The 19,474-nt window shown below is 42.2% G+C and overlaps 1 protein-coding gene across 4 annotated transcripts in view; it reads left to right on the forward strand.

Moving 5' to 3' along the window:
• The first annotated feature begins 1,999 nt into the window (after positions 1–1,999).
• Positions 2,000–19,474, forward strand: part of MFSD6 (major facilitator superfamily domain containing 6) — a 30,044-nt gene continuing 12,569 nt past the window's right edge. For 3 of the 4 annotated variants that reach the window (XM_074594852.1, XM_074594853.1, XM_074594849.1), the window contains exons 1-3: positions 2,742–2,882; positions 11,309–12,905; positions 18,623–18,720. In XM_074594852.1, coding sequence (XP_074450953.1) covers positions 11,362–12,905; positions 18,623–18,720 — 1,642 coding nt within the window. In that variant the 5' untranslated portion in view covers positions 2,742–2,882; positions 11,309–11,361. Of the gene's footprint in view, positions 2,185–2,416; positions 2,468–2,741; positions 2,883–11,308; positions 12,906–18,622; positions 18,721–19,474 lie in introns of those variants that run through there. The other variant, XM_074594850.1, reaches the window with a different exon arrangement.

Genomic DNA, 19,474 nt, shown 5'->3' on the forward strand with positions numbered 1-19,474 from the left:
TCCGCAGGCATGCTTTCTGTTTCATGGGCAAGTTTAACCCAGGTGTGGGTTTATAGTACAGAGTTTATTATATGGCAAGTATATGTACAAATTATATTTATTTTATGAAGTATTATTTCTGAATATTCTAATATCCAGTGCTCAGGTACATATTTATTAGTATCACTCTATCTATTAGCTAAGAGAAAAAGATTGTTGATTGGTAGTTTCTCCATGTATCACATTTTACTGTGATTAGGACCTTGATCCAGAGGTCTTTGAAAAAAGAGATCTTTCAATTAATTTCAATGGATTTTGCACGTGCCTCAGCTTTTTATTTTCTTTAATGTTTTATAGTAGCAAGTGTTTTAATAGGAAACTTTAAGTGGCTTACGACTGCATTTCCTTTTCTCTGAACACTGCTTTGGCTAGAAATACACAGCCCTTTGTGACAAAAGTACACGAGGACAGTTTGTGTGCAGTGCAGCAGTTTCTCCATTTTTGCTAATCCTCATTTTCATAGCTGAAAGAACAGAGAAAGAACTCTCTGAGCAAATGTAATAATTTCTAACAGGCTATAATCCAGATCTTTACACAGAGCCTCACTGAAAGAAATAACCATGCAGAGCTCTATTATGTTCTGTTCCGCTCATGCTGGAGTAGCTTGTCAGATTGGAAATAATACTGTTTGATGCTAAGGCTTTTCGCAACGCGTACCTTACGATGCTCACCGAATGGAGGCCCCGGTCTGAGCTCGGTCACCAAACTCAGTCAGTACCAGATTCAGCTTTTAAACTCAGTAAGAAACCATTTATTTGGCTTATATAGTTTAATGTGTGTATATATATATTTATGAAGAAAACATTGTAAATGACTCTGTATTAGTCCCATTCTATATTCTGGTCATCAGACGTAACGCCCTATTCACGTACCAGGTGATGCCACACTCTGCAAAGAAATGCATCCAGAGAGTACCTTTTTTTAAGCAAATAGCCCTGGCGTTTCAGAAACCGAGTAGAAGGAAGGGGGATGATCAGGATATTACTCCTCCAAGACAAGGTTATACAAGCAAAAATGCAGAAGATGGTCACATTCTTAGTGTGTAGTTTGGGGGGTGGGGTGGGGTGGGGTGTCCCTGTGTTTGCAATGTCGGGTTATCAGAGTTTAGGGAAAGATGGCTTTTATGGCTCCAGTAAATGTAGTCTGCGACTACACAGATCAGCTTTCCCTTTTCAGTTCACAAACGATGACTGGAAATGATTTGAAATACGTGTTCTCCCTAAAAGCATTTGTAGTAATTTGCCAAAAAGTCTCCATCAAGATGAAATAATTTTGGTTGGAGATGACATCTGGTTTATTACAGTAATATTTTGTAATAAAACCCCACTGGATGAGCCGATAGTTGTCTGTCTGAATTCTGCAAGATTACAGGAGGCCCGTGCTCCTGGTCTCGTCAGACATGGTTTCTCTCTGTGGTTAATTAGCCATGGGGGAGATTTTCAAAGATTAAGAGTTTTGAAAATCCTTCCAGAGACAGATGATAGACAAGCTTCCTCCTGCCCCAGGTCATCTCCTCTACAAAATTCAGTTTTTGTCTCCAGCCTCCTTCAGGAGAGGCCTTTGCTATAGGGGTAGTACCTCAAACCAGGACAGGGTAGACAAGCTTTTAATTGGATGGTGTTATTGATGGCCTTTGTATCCACAAAGATGGCACTCCATCAGGACTTTAGCGTGGCAGGGGAACGACCTTGGGAGAGCACTGCCTTCCATGGGGACAGCTGTCCCTTCCACTTTGGTGAGGACTTAAACTAAATGGGTCAAACACCCGTGGTGCTCCCATTCCTCTCCATCTGCCTCTGTTGTGCAAACCTGTAGTTTCCTCTCCATTTCTTACCTTGGGCAAAATAATGCAATAATTTATTTTTCCTTGAGGAAAGGGGGATCCTCCCTGAGAAGAGGGAGGTGCAGATAAGAAGACGCATTTGGTCTGTGGTATGCCAGTGAGCGTGGCCTGCGGTCTGGTCACTGCCCTGGGCAGAAAGCGCCGGCGCCGTGCTGCCGGGAGGGATGGCCGGAGGAGCCCCCGCGCTTTGTTGACTCTGCCTGGACCGCGGCCCCTCGGAGCTCGGGCACAGCACACCATGGCTGCAGCGCCCGGGATCGATCCTCAAACAACTTCACGATATCCCGTTGAGCTGAGGGCCGGTAAACACCCCACATCTCAGCCGGCCTTTCGCTTTCTGTCTTCAGCGTTCCCCTTCCTTAGCTTGACACCGCGGGCCTTTCGGTCGCGCCGCACGGCTCGGCTGTTGCCGGGGCAGTCACCCTCCCTGCCCCGGCTCATCTGCCTTCGTAATTACTGCAGCGGGGGGGGGGGTGTGTGTTATGATGATGATGTTTTAAGCATTTACGTAATTTTATTTGTATATAATTCTAGGAAACTGCGTTACTGAAGGGCTGATGCCAGCGGCTGCAGAAGGCACTACAGGTAATAATTTAATTCTTTACGCTGCCGTACGCGTTGGGAACTTCCGCGGAGTGGGAACCGCTGCGCACACGGAGTTATTGGGCGCTTTAGGGTCCACGAACGCTCCGCAGACGCTATTAGAAACCAGACGCCCGGCCCCTGGCCCCGGCTGCCCTCTGGTCGCCGGCTGGGCTTCGGACGGGCCCGGGGGGGGGGGGGGGCGCGGAGGCGGCGCCGGGCGAGCGGGTGCTTGGCTCCCCCCGCGGCGTGGGGCGGCTCCGTCCCTCCCCGCGGCGGCGGCGCGGCCCGGCCGGGGGGGGGCGGGCGAGGGTGCGCGGAGCCGCCGCCCGCAGCAGCCGCGGCGGCAGGAGGCGGTGGCGGGAGGGGGCTGCGATGCTCCCGGCTGAGCGCCCCCCCGGAGCCGCCCCCGGGCGAGGTGAGTCAGCGCGGCCCCGCGGTGCGCGGGGGGCCGGGCCGGCAGCCAGGCCCGCGGCAGGCCGCACGGCTGGGTGCCGCCGCCGCCTCCTCCCCTCACCGCGCTCCGTGGGGCGCCGGCACCCGGCGGGCCCGGCCGCGGTCCGGCGGGCACCGACCCGGGGATCGCTGCGGCCCCGCGGGGAGGCCGGCGGGCGAGGCGGCCGGCGGGCCGGCTGTGGCGCACCTCGCGGCTGCCGGTGAGGCCGGTCCGTTCCCAATCTCTGAGCCGGTACCGGCTCCAGCTCCCTCCCCAGCGGGGGCGACGGGCCTTGTCCCCGCAGCCGCCCGGGTTGCTGCCGTTGGGCCTTTGCCTCAGCCCTTCCCTTGCCTCCTCGGTGGCTGCTCTGTTCTGCTCTTCCTTCTCGGAGGCGTTTCCTGCCTGCGCCGCGCCGGAGCCCGTCAGCTGCTCCTCAGCTGAGCCGGCTGGTCCCGTGTGCTCGCTGAGGTCCGCTGGTGTTAACTGTGGCTAAGCGGTGACCTGGTTAGGATGCTGGCCATGTCTCCAGGATCCCAGCCATGTGCCTGAAGCGTAACCACTGTAGGTGCGACCGACCCATCCAAGGCCAAACCACCCCGTGCCCTCCTGCCCGACCACGATGGTGTCGGGGTCCCCAGAGGTGCCCGCAGGCTGGGCCGTGTCCCCTGGGAGCAGCCCCATCCCTGCTGCCAGCATCCAGGCGTGGTGTTACTTGCGGCTGTCACTTGGCTTCTGAACCCTTAAATCCTTAAAATACGATGATTTTTAGTAAGCAGGTTGTCAGTTACTCCTGTGTTTGTTAAAACAAGCATAAGAATAGATGCTTGTTTAAGAAATTGGTGCTAGAGGTACCATAGGTGTTATGTATGCCTGTTATATCCTGTTGGATGGAGTTTAAAACCCATGTTTGGTCATCAGCTCTGAAGTTTTAACCGCAAACTCGTTTTAAATGTTGTGTTAATGAAAAATGTGGTGTTGAAGAGCAATAAACTTGAAGTTTAGGGGAGAGGAGAGTGGTTGTCTGAACATAAAGCTGAAGTATTTCAGTAAAAGCTCCCCCAAAGCATTATGATGTTACTAAGATATATAGGGTCTCATTGTCCACTGTATTTAGTAATGTCCAAGGAAAAAGATTGCAAAATGCTTGTTCTCTAGCTTGGTTATTTTTTTGTATTTGTTTCCCTGGGTATACATAGTGGACAAAGGCAACATTTATTTTGTTTATATTCTCCAAAGACCCACTGGGGAATAAGGAAAAAGAGAGCAGTTCTCTTTTAAGGATGGTTTGTGATAGTGGTCATAAACTCTGTAAAAATCCTAAGCAGGTTAAAAAAAACCCCACCAAACAAGTGGAGTGAGAATATTAGAGCAAAAGCTAATCATGTGAGGAGCTAATATGAGGAAGCTGTGGTTGGTCACTGATGTGGCTGGTGCTAGGGTACGGTTTAAATACAACCTAAAATTCATTGTAATCTTCAGCTACAGCCTAATGGGCCTGAGTTTATACAGCAGCATGGGAGAATGTGACCCGCTGACATGATCCGGCCACAGTGGCGGTGGCTGGTCCCTAAAGCTGGGAATTGCCTGTCAGGCCTCTACGTTTTGAAGCAGACCACGGCTCCTGCTGCCGCCGGGCTTGGTGGGGCAGCTGGGTGCCTGCGTCCCTCCCCGGCACTCCAGAGCTGCTCCAGATGTGCTTGCGGAGTACTGCGGCTCTCACTCTGGGCACTTGCCTGGCCCGTGGTTGAAGGCATGCTTGTTATTTACCCTCATTAATGAAGTGTAAACCTTGGCAGTGTAGTTATGTAGTTGGTAAATAAAAAACTGCTTAAAGAATTGAAGTCTAATACTGACTAAAACTGATTAAAAGTAGTCTGCTACGACTTCTTAATTTGCACATATTAAATGGAAAACATGATTGGAAAGCAGGAGTCTTAAGATGTGAGTCTAATGTTTTTTCTTCAACAGATGAGGATCTGATAGTGTTCTTGTCGTCTTTAATGTTAATAGTAACACTATTGTATCAATTTTGCAACTTCAGACCTATTATAAAGTGCATTAAACCTATTAGAAACCTGATCTTGACATACTGCAGACATACTGTAGTCTCTCAATCTAATTGACTAAATGTGTCAAAGTATGTGGGGTTTAGTATGCATATTTGAATGAAGCAGAAAAACCTACAGACCAACACGCTAAGTAAGTGCATGCCAAGCAACACAAAATAAAGCAATTTTAAGAGTTAAGTGTTTTAGAACAAAGTGGTTCCACTTTGTGGAAACCCTAATTATGGTGGTTAATGTTATAATACTAATGTCTCGCTGCAGACTTGAAACAAATATGTTTCCCAGCACCAAGTTAATTCACTAAATGTGATTTGTTCCTGATTTTATGAACTCTGAGTAAGGTGTCCCTGCTGGGGCCTCGCAGGAGGACTGCTTACCTTTAGAGAGCAGGGGATGGTGGTGTGGGGCCGGTGGGTCAGTCTGTGCCAGTTGGTCAGTGTGGCTGGGCAGGGGACAGCCCCTCCATGGTCTCCACCTGGAGGTTGGCCAACCTGGGAGAGGTTTGGGAACGTGATGCAGGAGTAAATGAAGTCTGCACACTCCCCTGTCATGATGTAAGTTGTTTGCATAACATTCTCCTCCTTTTTGGCATGGACGCAGGCGACAGCACTAGGCTGTTCCTTAGGGGTGAACTTTGCTTAGAAATGGAAAACATGGTCTATTTATTCATGTTGATTACAGTGATGCCTTGTAGGCCTGCTGGATGCAGGGCTTAATTTGGAGAGCTGCTGCACAGATACTGTAGCAGAAAGTCTTTGATCCAAAGGTTTTGTAGTTTAGATCAATGGGAGAAGTCGGGCTGAGGAGGAGATGGTGTGCATGGGCGATATGATGGGTGCACTCCTTGTGGCAGTTTCACCAGCCGGGGGATGAGTGAGGTGAGCTTTATTTGGAAGGTGGATGGTTTTTAAGTTTATTTCTCTAGGACAGACCTTTTCTGAATGAAACAATTATTAGTGACTTAAAAAAAAGGGTTATTCATGAAACATGTTTTCTGTTAGCAATTTAAGAATGTTTGTATGAAAACTTCGTGTGGAATTTCATGTGTTTGCTGCAAAGTCAGTTTGCTAGTCAGTGAAATTCGGAAAGGGGTAAAATAAGATGTGATGCCATGTTGGCTGGCTTTGATTTATTGACACAATGCAAAGAGCAGGCTAGTCTGCTCTGTTCTTATGGCTCCATGTTGCTTGAGAGATTAATTACTGATTCCTGTTTCGCAATTCTACTCTTAGAGTATGTTTTCTGAGACTGTATACATATGAATCTTCTACAGTGATTTTGGTAGGTATTTAATGGGTTAGGCTACCCTAGATCATCTGTACTGTCTTCTGATGAACTGTCCTGGGTTTGTTGGGTTTTTGGGGTTTTTTTTGTTTGTTTTTTGTTTGTTTGGTTTTGTTTTGTTTTGTTTTTTACTTTCAGTATACATCCCGCCCCTGATTTTGAGGCTCTGCTGTGTGAGTCTTAATTATACTTTAATTCTCAAAGGCTAGCGAATGGAATATTTAAGGTGAATTAAACTTTATTTAAAAACAACAGTACTCCTTCACCCCAAATCTAATGTTGTTGGTCTGCAAGTGAAGTTTTAATGCCTTGTGCTGTAAGTGCCATGGTATTTTCCCTGAGAGGTTTAGGGATTTGCTGCCTCAGTCTGATCTGTTGATTGGTTTGCTTGGTTTTTTTTCCTCAGATACAGTGCAAAGCGTGTGTTTTGGTTTTTTTTTTTTCCAAGATTGTGGGAAGAGTGACTCCAAAGGGAGAGCTGGGGTTTTAGTATACTGTATTATTATTTTCCTTATTATCATTTTCCTTTTTTTATAGGGAACTTCTTGTAATGTTAGGTTGTCTTGAATAGATTGGCTTTTTATCCTTTCTGATCTTGAAATCCTCTTAATTATTAGGAGAGCCAGAGTAAATAAGGATCGATTTAAGAAATAAAAAAGGCAAGAATGCCAAGAAGATACTTAACTAAATGTAGAATACCCATATTCGCCTCTTTCCAGCTACCTGCCAAAGAGCCTCATTACAGCCATTAAAATGGGCATCACGTTGTCATCACTGAACTCCTTGGGACAAATGGTTTTTCCTCTGTTCCTCAGATAGCTGCCCAAAGGTACAAGTCTGCAGGAAATGTGCTGTAGCTGTTTGCGGAAGAGGCACGATGAAAGATGTGTCATAGATGTAAGGGTTTGAAAGTGGATTTTGTCTTGCTAGAGAAATACATATAAACCAGGCGGCAGCAATCTGTATCAGGAAACTTAGAAAAAGTAATAGACTCTGGTACTTACATTTAAAAAAACCCTATCTGTGCAAAGCTGGAAGGAAGAATAGTCTTGTGGTTAACAAGTATGTTCTTTATATCTAAAAAGAAGCACACGCGCTTGCTCATCAACAGGCTCAGAGGCCAAGTGATCTTGCAGAATAATCCCTGGTCTGAGAAAGCCGGGTTGGCCACAACCTTCCTGGGCAGCTGCGAGCAAGGGACTTGGGCCAGTACGGTAGGATCATGGTTTGGGGGGAAAGTGAGCAGTTTGGATTTTAGTGAAGTCTTTTCCCTTGTAGTCACATCAGGGGTGATGGGATGGTGAGGGAACAAAGACTTGGTTCCCTGTTCTGAGTTCTGTCGTGGTTTGGAAACATAAACCTGTGGGAAGACAAAAGCTTGTTTGTCTGTCGGAGGACCAAGGTGCTTTCTTGTGACGTACGTCTGCTGTGCTGTCTGCTTGCTTGGCGGGGCTTTCTCAGGATCTTTGCAGAAGTTTCAATTTGCGTGTTGGGGCTTTGTTGTCTGTTTGTGCCACTTAGCTAAGTTTGGGAAAGATAGCTTCAAAGCTGTTAATCCCGTTTTTCGGAGTGATATTACCACTATGCAGCCTCTATGGTCTCACATGAACTGATGACATTCAACAGGCCTCTACCAAAACTTCTTCCTCTGTTCTGCCTCAAATGAGTTAAAATTTGTATTCATGGTGAAATCTATCCTGTTTACTCTCTGAACTTCCCCACTCCTATTCTCTGCTGTTCATTTTAAACTTGCTGGTAGTGCTGTCTTCTATCCTCCTGCTGTCTTGTGGATCAGAAGAAGTTTTTGCAAAGTGAAGATGCAGTATTTTAAGGCTATGGTTAAAATAACCAGTAGATAACTAGTTTCTTCTCACTTAAAAGCGTGTTGTTTTTCCATCTGTTTGAGTTGCTGCACATTCAGTCCCTGACTGGCACAGGTTCTTTGCCAGTAGAAGGAAAGCCCTGTAGATTATTAATTTTTTTGTAGATTTTTTTCAGTAACAATGCGGCTTTGTTGGTTTTCTCATTTTCAGTCCTTTATTTTTAGAATTTAAAAAATTGCTAAATAAAATCACTTTCAAAAACTTAACTCCTAAACAAGCTAGTGATCAAAACATTAAAGAATGCCATATGGCTCCCACCAGTCTTGATGCTGTTATATTTCTGAAGAGTATATTATGTGTTATTAATAATATTCAATGAAACACTCCTAGGGTAGGAAAATATTTAGTGAAATTATTACGAAATACTCTTTTCAGAGGATTCTTACCCAAGATGATCTAGTCAAAATACGAGGAGTAGCTCTTTTTGGATTAATCGTTGCACACAACAGGTTAGAAGAAGATGGATGCTAGGGCAGATAGAAGTTACGGAGGGGTAAAGAAGATGCAGCAACTGAAGTGTTTAAAGACTAGCAGTAGAACAATTTTTAATATACACACTATTCATACAACATACAAAATTGAAGTCCCATTCCAATAGAAAAAGAAACTGAATTAAAAAACATCGGATGCTAATTGCTCTGAAAGCCCTCAGTATACTTTATATGAAATCAGATGGTTCAGAGCTCATATGTAGGGATAAGGAATATGACTGTGTTGTTTAAATTGGGATAATTTCAATTCATACTTGCAAAGAAGTTGTCCTAATATGCAGTTGGTTGAAATGTGAGTTCTGTCTTGTCATGTCATGGGGAAAGGGGAGGAAATTCATTCTTCAAAATTAAATGCTGTAAAGCTGTGATACAGCTAGTAAGCAAGTTGCTGTAAATAGTTGAGCATATACTGGTTTTGGTAGGAATAACACTGAAACCTCAGTTACGTCACCTTGACATAAGTGGGGCCCTGCACAAGTTCTGGAGTCTTTGTTGTCAAAGCAAGGCGAAGCATAAAGGAAATAAAAGCACAGATGATGACTGATCTAATTTACTCATTAGAAGGAGTTGTTTGATGGATATAGAAGCCAAAAATGAGCAAATATATGAGCAAAAAAACCACAGTCCTTCCAACTGTCAGGTGGAAGTGGCTGCCTGAACCAAAAATTGCGGGAGCTAACTAGACAGCTGCTGCGTTTTGGTTCATGTGGCTTTTGATGGTAGCAGGTAAGAGAAAGAAAATGTGTTTTCACATTTGACTGTTCTAACTTAATTAGGACTTTTTCTAATCTTTTGATGCTTGAAATACTTTTTTGTTATTAAATCAGATTGTCTCTGAAGAAACTGGAGAAAAAAGCAGTCTATGTGTATGTGCTAGCGTCATTTTGATTAACTTCTGACCTTGAATGCATGAATATTTAAGGTTCCTAGATTTTTATGCAACCTTTTCTCCCTAAGTGAAACCAGAGATCTTCATAGATAGTATCCCATAGAAATGACATTTAAAAGTGAAAAACACACGCAAACCTCATGAGTGTTTGGGATTTTAATAATGGTATTTTTAGACTTGTCTGTCACTGAACTTTGTAAGGTTTAGATTATTGTAATGGACTGTTGTTTTTAGAAGTATCCATGGCATGTTCTGTCTGCTGTTATGCGCGTGTTGCATCAGTAAGAAACAATTAGTTTATCATACTTGTGAATGTTAGAGTCACTGTGCTATTACTAACCTTGCATCCATTTGCAAATCCGTTGTCAGTATTTAAATAAATTCTGAATTATAATTAAATAACTTAAAGGCACTGGATACACCAATGTGTGACTAATTTCAAGGGGAAGATACTGTGCTTTCAGTTGAGTTTTGAAAGACTGCGATTTCATTGGAGCTCTGCTAGTGGGAAAAAGTGCAGACCTGCAAAAAAATACTTCAGATTCCTAGGGAAGATATTCCTGATCATAAATTGAATGCTCTTGGAGAAATTTCAGGTTCTTCTGGAATTAAATGCTCTTTTCAAATATTGGTTCTTGAAAGGATTCCTGTGTGATAGTAACACTAATCCAAACAGAAAAGGGATGACAAAACCAAAATATATTAAATGTTCAACTTTCTCATAATGAACATGAGCTAATCTTCCTAGCTTAAATTTACAGATATTAATATAGCAAAAATAGTTGCCTAATGTAATGATTTTGAGCTGGTAGCCTGCTGGAAGAGCTTTTTGTTTTGGTTTGGTTTTGTTCCTTGAAAGGAAAGCTTCTATTACCTAGCCTAATTTATTATAATGGTTTGTTGTTTTTTGATGTGCAAGCTGGTTGGTCAAATCAAAGTCTAAGTAGTGGTGAATTTATTTTTTACTGTGCTTGTGAGTTTTGCAGTCTCTTGCGTCTGGAAAGGATAAGCATGGGGAACTGCAGTACAGTTATCTCCTGATCCACCTTTCTTCAATTTCAGAATTTGACTTGAAGAGATCGTTGTAGGGCCTATACTTATTTTCTGTCCTTGTGTTGCTTTGCTCCCAGGTCTTTGATGCCTTTGAGGTCGTTATCCTAAGTTTGAGGGTCCCTCGTTTTAATCTTGTAGCCCCATCCTAATCCCCACCTCTCTTCCCATTAAGCCTAGAAACTCAAGTCTCCCACCAATTTCTGCTGTGGTTGTCAAGTGCTTAGAAAATTACATTTCAAGAGGAGATTGATGAACCTTTTGAAGGCCGTTATGAGGCTTCAGACGATAATTTGTTTTGATAATTAAAAAACCCTGGATATATATGTGGCTGCATTATTAAATTATGAAATCATGGCTATCCTTTGGTATAGTAGGGAATACTGGAAATAAAGCAGTTAGCCTTGGGGGAGAAAAGACAACTTGAAAGAAGAGACTTGCAAATGCTAGCACTTAATTGCCACAGTAACTTTGACTATATAAATTATTCTGTCCTAAACATGAAAGATGTTTTATTACGAAATATTAAAGGTGCTGTTGGGAGAACTTCACAGGATTGGTCATAAAACACATTTTTATTGATACCACTAGTTAGTCTAGACAAATGGTCTTCCCTGCTCTGATATTGCATGTATTGCTCAGGAAGGTCACTTACAAAAAGAAGTTGTCTTTGTCCTCAGTGACTGGCATTGCGGGTCTGTTCCTGTGTGGTACCTTAACCATGTTATGTTTTATTTGTTTGCAGGGTAGCCACAGTTCCTTGAGAGCGCATCAGATATTGGATGCTTGTGATAAACCATGGCAGCTGATGATAAGGTTGCCATTTTAACCGATGATGAAGAAGAACAGAAGAGAAAGTATGTGCTTGCTGATCCTTTCAATGGCATTTCCAAGGATCAAGACTTGCCACCCCAAAATGAATCCCCTTCGACGGAGACAACCACTGTCCCAGATGAAGAGCTAGATTGGTTAGAAAAGCACTGCGTCAAAATAAACAATGATCTTCTGATCTCAAAGGTCTTTTATTTTTTCTTCTATTCTGCATATGGCTCGCTCTACCCCTTGCTGCCTGTGTATTACAAGCAGCTGGGTATGTCACCCAGTCAGAGTGGACTTCTAGTGGGCATCAGGTACTTTATTGAGTTTTGCAGTGCTCCCTTCTGGGGAGTGGTGGCAGACCGCTTCAAGAAAGGGAAGATCGTCCTCCTCTTTTCGCTTTTATGCTGGGTTTTATTTAACCTGGGGATTGGATTTGTTAGACCAGCCACCTTAAGATGCGTACCAAAGGGCCTTCCGCCAGCACATCCCACCAATGCAAGCAGCCTTTTAACAACAGTTTCGCAAAATGCCTCAATGTCTCCTCCGCTAACCACAGTGAGTACCACATCCCCGAAAGTTCGTGTGAAGAGAGACCTGCTCACTTCCAGTCCAGTGACTTTGGAAACAACAGGGACAGCCAATCCTGAAATAACATTCCTGTTACCTACACAGAGCAGTGATGTGGAGTTTGTCTTGGAAAACAGTACCCATTTTATTTTGAAAAACACCACTGCTAGCCCAGTCTCACCAGGGAATGCAACTCCGAGTACCACCCCAGCTGCCATCACCACAAAGCCTACGCCTTCTGACCAAGCTGTGCTCGTTTATGATCAACAAGAGGTAGAAGCCATCTTTCTACTCATTCTGCTGGTTGTCATAATAGGAGAATTTTTCAGTGCTTCCTCTGTTACTATTGTGGACACCGTAACTCTGCAGTACCTTGGCAAACACAGGGACCGGTATGGATTGCAGCGCATGTGGGGGTCTCTGGGCTGGGGGCTGGCCATGCTCTCCGTGGGAATTGGCATTGACTATACCCATACAGAAGTCAGCATTGAAGGTCAAGGATGTAAAGCGCCTGAGTACAAGAACTACAGGATAGTTTTCATCGTTTTTGGTGTTCTGATGACAATGGCATTAATTGTGGCCACCCAGTTTCGATTTCATTATGCACACTTCAAGCAAGATGAAAATAAGAGAAAAGAGGTAGAAATCTCACAGGTGGACAGAAGCGCCTCCAATGAATCCTCTGATAACACTCCTACCAGTATGAGCCAGTCGCAGTCTTTCAGTTTTTGGGACTTAATAAAACTGCTGTGTAGTATCCAGTACGGCTCAGTGCTCTTCGTGGCCTGGTTCATGGGGTTTGGATATGGCTTTGTGTTCACCTTTCTTTACTGGCACTTGGAAGACCTGAATGGCACCACCACTCTCTTTGGAGTTTGTTCTGTGCTCAGTCATGTGTCTGAGCTGACTGCCTACTTCTTCAGCCACAAATTGATTGAATTAGTTGGTCATATCAGGTAAGATGTTAGCCATTGTTAGAGCGCTATACAAAAAATGTTGAATTTCAGGCCTAGCCTTGTGTTACAAAGTGAAATTGAAGTTAATCCTTTTATTCTAAATTTCCGAGTCCTGCTCAGTTACATAGCTTGCCTGATGGGGTTTATTATTATTTTAGGAGTTACAAATGCTCTCAAATGCTTCCTTTGCATTTTAGTTGTGTGTTAGTATGTGCATTATGCCTGGCACCATACCCTTTTGCAGATGGTTCCAGAAGATATCTTAGTTAGAGATCTTTATAAATCGCCACCCACTCAAGGATTGTCTGCTTCGACATATAAATACCATTAATTGTACAATATTTTTGCTGTGAGTAGCAGCGTTCTGGAAACCTCCAGCCTGCTTTTCCTTGTGGGGCAGTTCATTGCTCCCCCCCGTAGTAGCCTGGAAAGGTGTCACTTGCAGGCTGCGAGGGGAGAAGGGTGAGATGAAGCAGCGAGGTGAGCACCTCCTGTGCACATGCCCTCGTAATCAGACTCTGGGTGTTGGCAGAATGAGGTTGCAGCCTGGTAGTGTCGCTTACCGGTTCAGTTCCTTGCGCTCTTCCTTTAGTTGCGACTGTGTGTGTTAGCTGCTGAACTGAGATGGCGGCGCAGGGCTTCCCCTGTCGTTTTTGTCTTGTGTAAGTGAAATGCTTCCAGCATATTGATGAACACTGTTTTCCATTAAACTCACAATTGACTCAATTTTCGCATATTATAAATCCCTACAGTACTCTTTAAAAAAAGCTCAGGGGAAGAAAGACAGGGAGGAATCTGAGTTAATGAAGTCTTAAAGTTTTGGGGTTTTTTATATTTACTCAGGTACCCTGTGCAACTGAGCTCAGAGCTCTGTGTGCTGTTAGCATCATGTCTTTTCCAAATGCCTTGTTTATAATCATACAGTCATTGAGATGTTAAGTTTTTTAAGCTGTCTGCACTGGGTTTTTTGTGCATTCTTTTCTGTGGTTTTGCTCTTTTTTTCTTTTTTTTTTTCTTTTATTGGGATGAATTTTTTTTATTCATTTGACCTCTACTAAAAATGTTTGAGATGCTTAGCATGGTAATTTGAGAGATTGCTTAAAAGATGTTTTATTTCATCCTTTAAACAGAGGAGGATCTCTTTACTTTGAGTCAGTCTTTTAATCTCTGAATTTGACAATAATTGGTATGAGAAAACATGATTGCATGCAAAGACTGGAGGAAGGATATGATGATGGAGGAGTGGTGAGAACAGATCACAGTCTTGATAGCTAAAGCTAGCTTGGGTATGCTCTTTCAATGTGTTTTGCTATAGTACAAAATTCAGGCTTAGACTTCAACTAGAGAAAGAACAAAAAATAAAAGCATGGTAGGCTTGTGAATAAGATGAAATAGAAGGAGATAGGAGCATTGGCCAGTAAAAAGAAAGATGATATGCAGGATTAGCTCCTCTTTTTTTTTTTTTTTCTTTGCACTTTTAAGCCTATGAAGCCAAGATTGGATCAAGATTAAGTTGTTTAAACACTAGCTCCTATTTGCAATAAAACAGCATTCTTTATACCTGCACCTGGGAAATGCACATTAGTCATATTTTAATGTTATCCAATGCTTACTTGAATTTAGTCATCACAGTTTTATGAGATGTTTCGTCCTGGTTGTCTGTCTGTCTTGTATTTTTTGAACTTTGTATAATGCATGGTTTGTTCAAGAGGAGGCAAACTTTTTTTTTATTGAGAGAGGAATGTATAGGAGTTCATAGCTCATGTTTTTTGATAGTTCTGTGTATGTCTGCTGCCTTATAGTACAGATATTCATTCTCCCAATAACAAGAACGAATATCCTCCAACTAGATATCCTTCATGGAACTGTCTTAGCCAGAAGCATTTGGGATTAATTTTTTTTACTATTATTTTTTTTAATAGCTTAAAATTCCTTGTTTACCATTTTGGCATAAAAGCAGTTACATGTTTATGGGAATTCTGGTGTAAGGTCTTGTATGAAATAAGATAGAAGTACCTCTTAATCCACAGCTAGTTGTGAATATTTCACAGGGTATTTCACAATTAGAGGGAAGGAGGCTTGACATCTCTTTGGTAAGGTGCCTTCAGTGCTGAGGTTGTCTCACCTTACACTGAATTCTGTCACTAATAACATTAGTTTAAAAAAAAAAAAAAAAAAAAAAAAAGAAAAGGGTATTTGCACATTTTCTTCTGGGATTAGACTCCTAGATGTAGATAGTCTTTCTGCAGTATTTATTTTAACATTATCATGCAATCTTTCCTTCCGGTCCTCATTCTTTGAAGACAGGCATGATTACCAGAATTGCATGCACTGTCACAGTAGCAGGAAAAAATGCTATTGACTGTCATTTGCAGAACTACAAGAAAACAGGCTTTACACCCTTGACATACAGAACCTCAGTTTTCCTTTTCTAGCCTTGTAAAGGTTTCTGTTTCTACCATTGTATGTGTTGGCATATAAGATCCTTACAACATTTTGAAACCTGTTCTGTTTTCACAGGTTTTCTTTTTTAAACTAATACTCAAATTATTGTTGAAGCATTTTAAGCAAGACCGTACTAAACATATGCTGATTAAAATGCCTGATTTCTGACTTCATTGCCTTTACTGTTCATATGCAGGTGCACTGCGTGTTGTGCATGTGTTACACATGCTGCTAGTGTTTCTAACATTGTATTTTAGCAGGTCACTAGATGAATCTGGAGTACTGACACTGAGTGGTTCAGCTAGAAAGCTGTTCTGTGATTGTGCGGATTTACGAGGGAGGGAATATTGCAGATATTAGAGAGGTATTTTTTGCCTTGCCTCCTCCAGCCACCTTTTGAGAGATGACAGACTAGATTTTCATTTAAAAGTAAATTAAAGAGTTAAAAAGAAATAAGTAATCAGAAAGTGTAGTAAAGACCAGAAGTTCTTTGAGAGGATATTGTGAAGGAAAAGTGTACAAAACTGGCCATCAAATATTTAGACAGCATTGTTGAATGGTATAGAATCATAGAATGGTTTGGGTTGGAAGGGACCTTAAAGATCATCTAGTTCCAGCCCCCCTGCCATGGGCAGGGACACCTCCCACTAGACCAGGCTGCTCAAAGCCCCATCCAGCCTGGCCTTGAACACTTCCAGGGATGGGGCATCCACAGCTTCTCTGGGCAACCTGTTCCGGTGTCTCACCACCCTCACAGTAAGGAATTTCTTTCCAATATCTAATCTGAATCTCCCCTCTTTCATTTTAAAACGGTTACCCCTTGTCCTGTCCTTACACTCCCTGACAAAGAGTCCCTCCCCATCTTTCCTGTAGGCCCCCTTTAGGGACTGGAAGCACTCCTGACTGCCATTGAGTTTAGGAAGATGATGTCAATCTCTGAAAATAACCTCCTACTTGAGGTTAAACTTGAATGTGTTTGTCTGACCACAATTCCAGCATGTGAGTTTTTATAGGAAGCAGAGACTGGTAGTCATGGCTGTAAACAGCTTAACATAAATATAGTTTCAGTGCTTTGAATGAACCTGTAAATTGAACGCAGTGTTTCTGTGGATATTGCACGTTGGTTTCATAAGTAACATCTCTTTGCGTTATCCATTTAGGTCTGATAAAGAGCTTAAGTGATTTTTATAAACACGTTTTTGAAATGACTCTGTAAATACACAAAAGTTGTTGTGTGACAGACCCCTCCAAAAGCATAATTATAGAAATCTCCATAAACTCTATTTTACCTTAAACTTTGTACATATTCTAACAAATTAAAAGGTAGAACCTGACTAAATTGCTGCTCTTAAACTCTGAATCCAGATCTTTCTGCAAGCGTAACATGGCAGAAAAGCGCAGGTAGCCGAGTGTGTTAGTGGTGATGGAAAAACTATGAAGCAGGAGGAGGCCTGTTCACATCTCCAGTCTGGCTGTGGTAGGGAACAGTTGAGTTGGGGAAAAGTGTTCTCGGGGCACAGGCAAAATTTTTGCTAGACAAAAGTGAAATTAAGCTGGCAAGAACTGGTCCTAAACAGAGGGCTGGGTGCATCTGTGTTGCTGATCAGGCAAAACAAGTGTATGGTGAGGTGGTTCCTTTGTATCCGCAAGAGCCTTACTCATAGGGGAATGAAGAAAGGAGCCTGCAGAATTTGCGTGTTTGCTTACCTTTTGTGGCAAGCGTGTCCTAATACACTTCAGAAATGTGACTGTACATAAGGATTACATTAAGTGGTGGCTGTGAAAGGAACTAAGTTATTTGGAACAGAAGGCATTAATTAAAGGGGGAGGTGAAATTTATGATGTGTGGCACAAGGAACAAGTTTGTTCCTTCTTGTTTAATACAAAACTTTTTCACGGCTTCCTGTGTTTTCTTCAATGAATGCTTGGGCTTGCATTGCCTAAAGGCAGCTTAAACCAGCTGTTCATGGACCTTACACGTATCTGGAAGCGACACAGCTTGGTCTGATGTGTGATGGGGGGAGGAGGAATTTCCCAGCTTGTCGAAAGTAAAATATATTGTCTTCTGTGAATCCACATTGTTGTGAAATGCACAGACCTGTCTCTATAATTTTGAATGTTTTTGGTATCACTGACATGATGAAAACTATGGTCCTGGGTCTTTAGCTGTCAACATGTATATATATTTGGAGACTTCAGATGTTAACGAGATGCTGTGTTCTTATGGCTGCATCTCATTCTAGATTTTTCAGTGGCTGTGTACCATTTAATTAAATCTCGGTCTGCTTTTGTAGAATAACTAACTAAAAAAGCAGCACAAAGAATAACAAGCCCTTTCACAATGTCTGTGCTTAGACCAGGGGTCAATCAAGAAGCCATATTTTGGACAATAAGTTGTCCTTGTTCCTGAAAAAATCTTCAAATGCAATAGCATCTTTTTTCAAGCTAAAAAACATGTTTTGAATCAAGTCTTTGTTTCCTAATATCCATCTGAAAATAAGAGAAAGATAGCTCGATGAATAAGCACCCTGGAGGTAAGCTAAGCAAACTGAAAACTGGGAGGGAAAAGTCATCAGGTTAAATGTGCAGTGGGGAAAGCACTGCACAAATAGTCTTCCTGCTTCATTGTTTAAAAACTGTTATAAGAGCTTTTTTTCCTCTTCATTCTGAGATGCAGCATCTGCTGCTTTTCAACAGGATGGTTAAGTTTTATCCTGAGGCATGTTGTTACAAACCATATTGCTTCTGTGGGATGTGTTTTTAGAGTAGTTCTGAGCAGTTTGCAGATCCTGGGACTATACACTTACATTTATTAGGGTAAAATTAATTAATGTAATAATGTAAGGCTGCACCAGGCTTACATTGAAATGGAAGAATGAATCTCTGAATGATTAGAAAGGAAGATTGTTTGGAAGGGATGTTGAATGTGCTTAGAAATGGTCTCTGTGAAATACAGCCCTGTACAGAGCGTGGCATGGAACTACAGAGTGAGTTAAAATCTCAATGGATCAGCTGTCCCTTTGAATTTTTTTTGTCCATTAGGATTTTGAAAAGAGTCTTAACTTTAGCCTCGGTTTGAATATGTGTTTGGAGCTGGCAAGAGGAGAGTTCATGTTTGGGTGCAAGACTGTGTTTTGTGTTGAGCAAATGCTTTAGGCTGGCAAACTGTTTGTACACGCGCAAAGGAGTTCTGAACCAGTAGGGTATATTGTAACACACCAAAAAACGAAAGTGCAAACTAACCTGATTTCTCTTTTCCTTACTTCCTTCAGAGTGCTGTATATTGGTCTTGCCTGTAATACAGCTCGATATATTTACATCTCGTATCTGGAAAACGCCTGGACTGTTCTTCCGATGGAAGTACTTCAAGGTATGACCGTGCAGTAATGCCTTTCCAGTATAATAAGATCAGGTGCTTACGTTTATCTTGTTTTCAAGTGAAGTGTAATTAAGTAAAAATCTGGTATTTCTCATATTTTTTTTGACCACAAATATCCCAGAATGTCCAGGTTCATAAAACATTACTGTTTATCTTGGGAAACATTTGACGTCAAAAGGGTGGGTTTGCATTTGATTGTGCACAGTTCTGTGTTTATTCAAACAGAACTGTGTGAGACCAACACACCCTTTAACTAAACAAAGAGACAGAAGCATGAGCTGGGTACACACCTACTGCAAATCCTGTTTGGTGGTAAATGTGAACTTCGTTAAATGCAAAAGATCGCAGTTCCTGAAAGGATGCTGGAAAAAAAAAAAAAAAAAAAAGAGAAAAAAAAGAAAAAAAAAAAAGAAATAACATAGTCGTGGTCATTCTGTCTCTGTTAAAATATTTTGTAGTTTTTCAGCTGTACTGTTTGATCAATAGCTTTAGACTATAGAATTTTCTTTTTTTAATAGCTAAAGAGGAATGAATTTCTTTCAATAGCTTTGTCTGTGCTACTAGAGCTTCTTTAAGATACTTGCTCTTTAACTAATTTAATTAGAAGGGCAGAGGTGTGGTTTATGAAAAGTGTTTTGAGCCCTGTTTTCAAGTGGTGCTGTCAAAGACTGCAAGACCTTCATTGCCATGTTAAAGTATAAATTGTTCTAACTTACATTTTATGACATTTTTTCGTGTCTTTGTA

Source organism: Larus michahellis, chromosome 7 (assembly GCF_964199755.1).
Source record: "Larus michahellis chromosome 7, bLarMic1.1, whole genome shotgun sequence".
NCBI lineage: Eukaryota > Metazoa > Chordata > Aves > Charadriiformes > Laridae > Larus > Larus michahellis.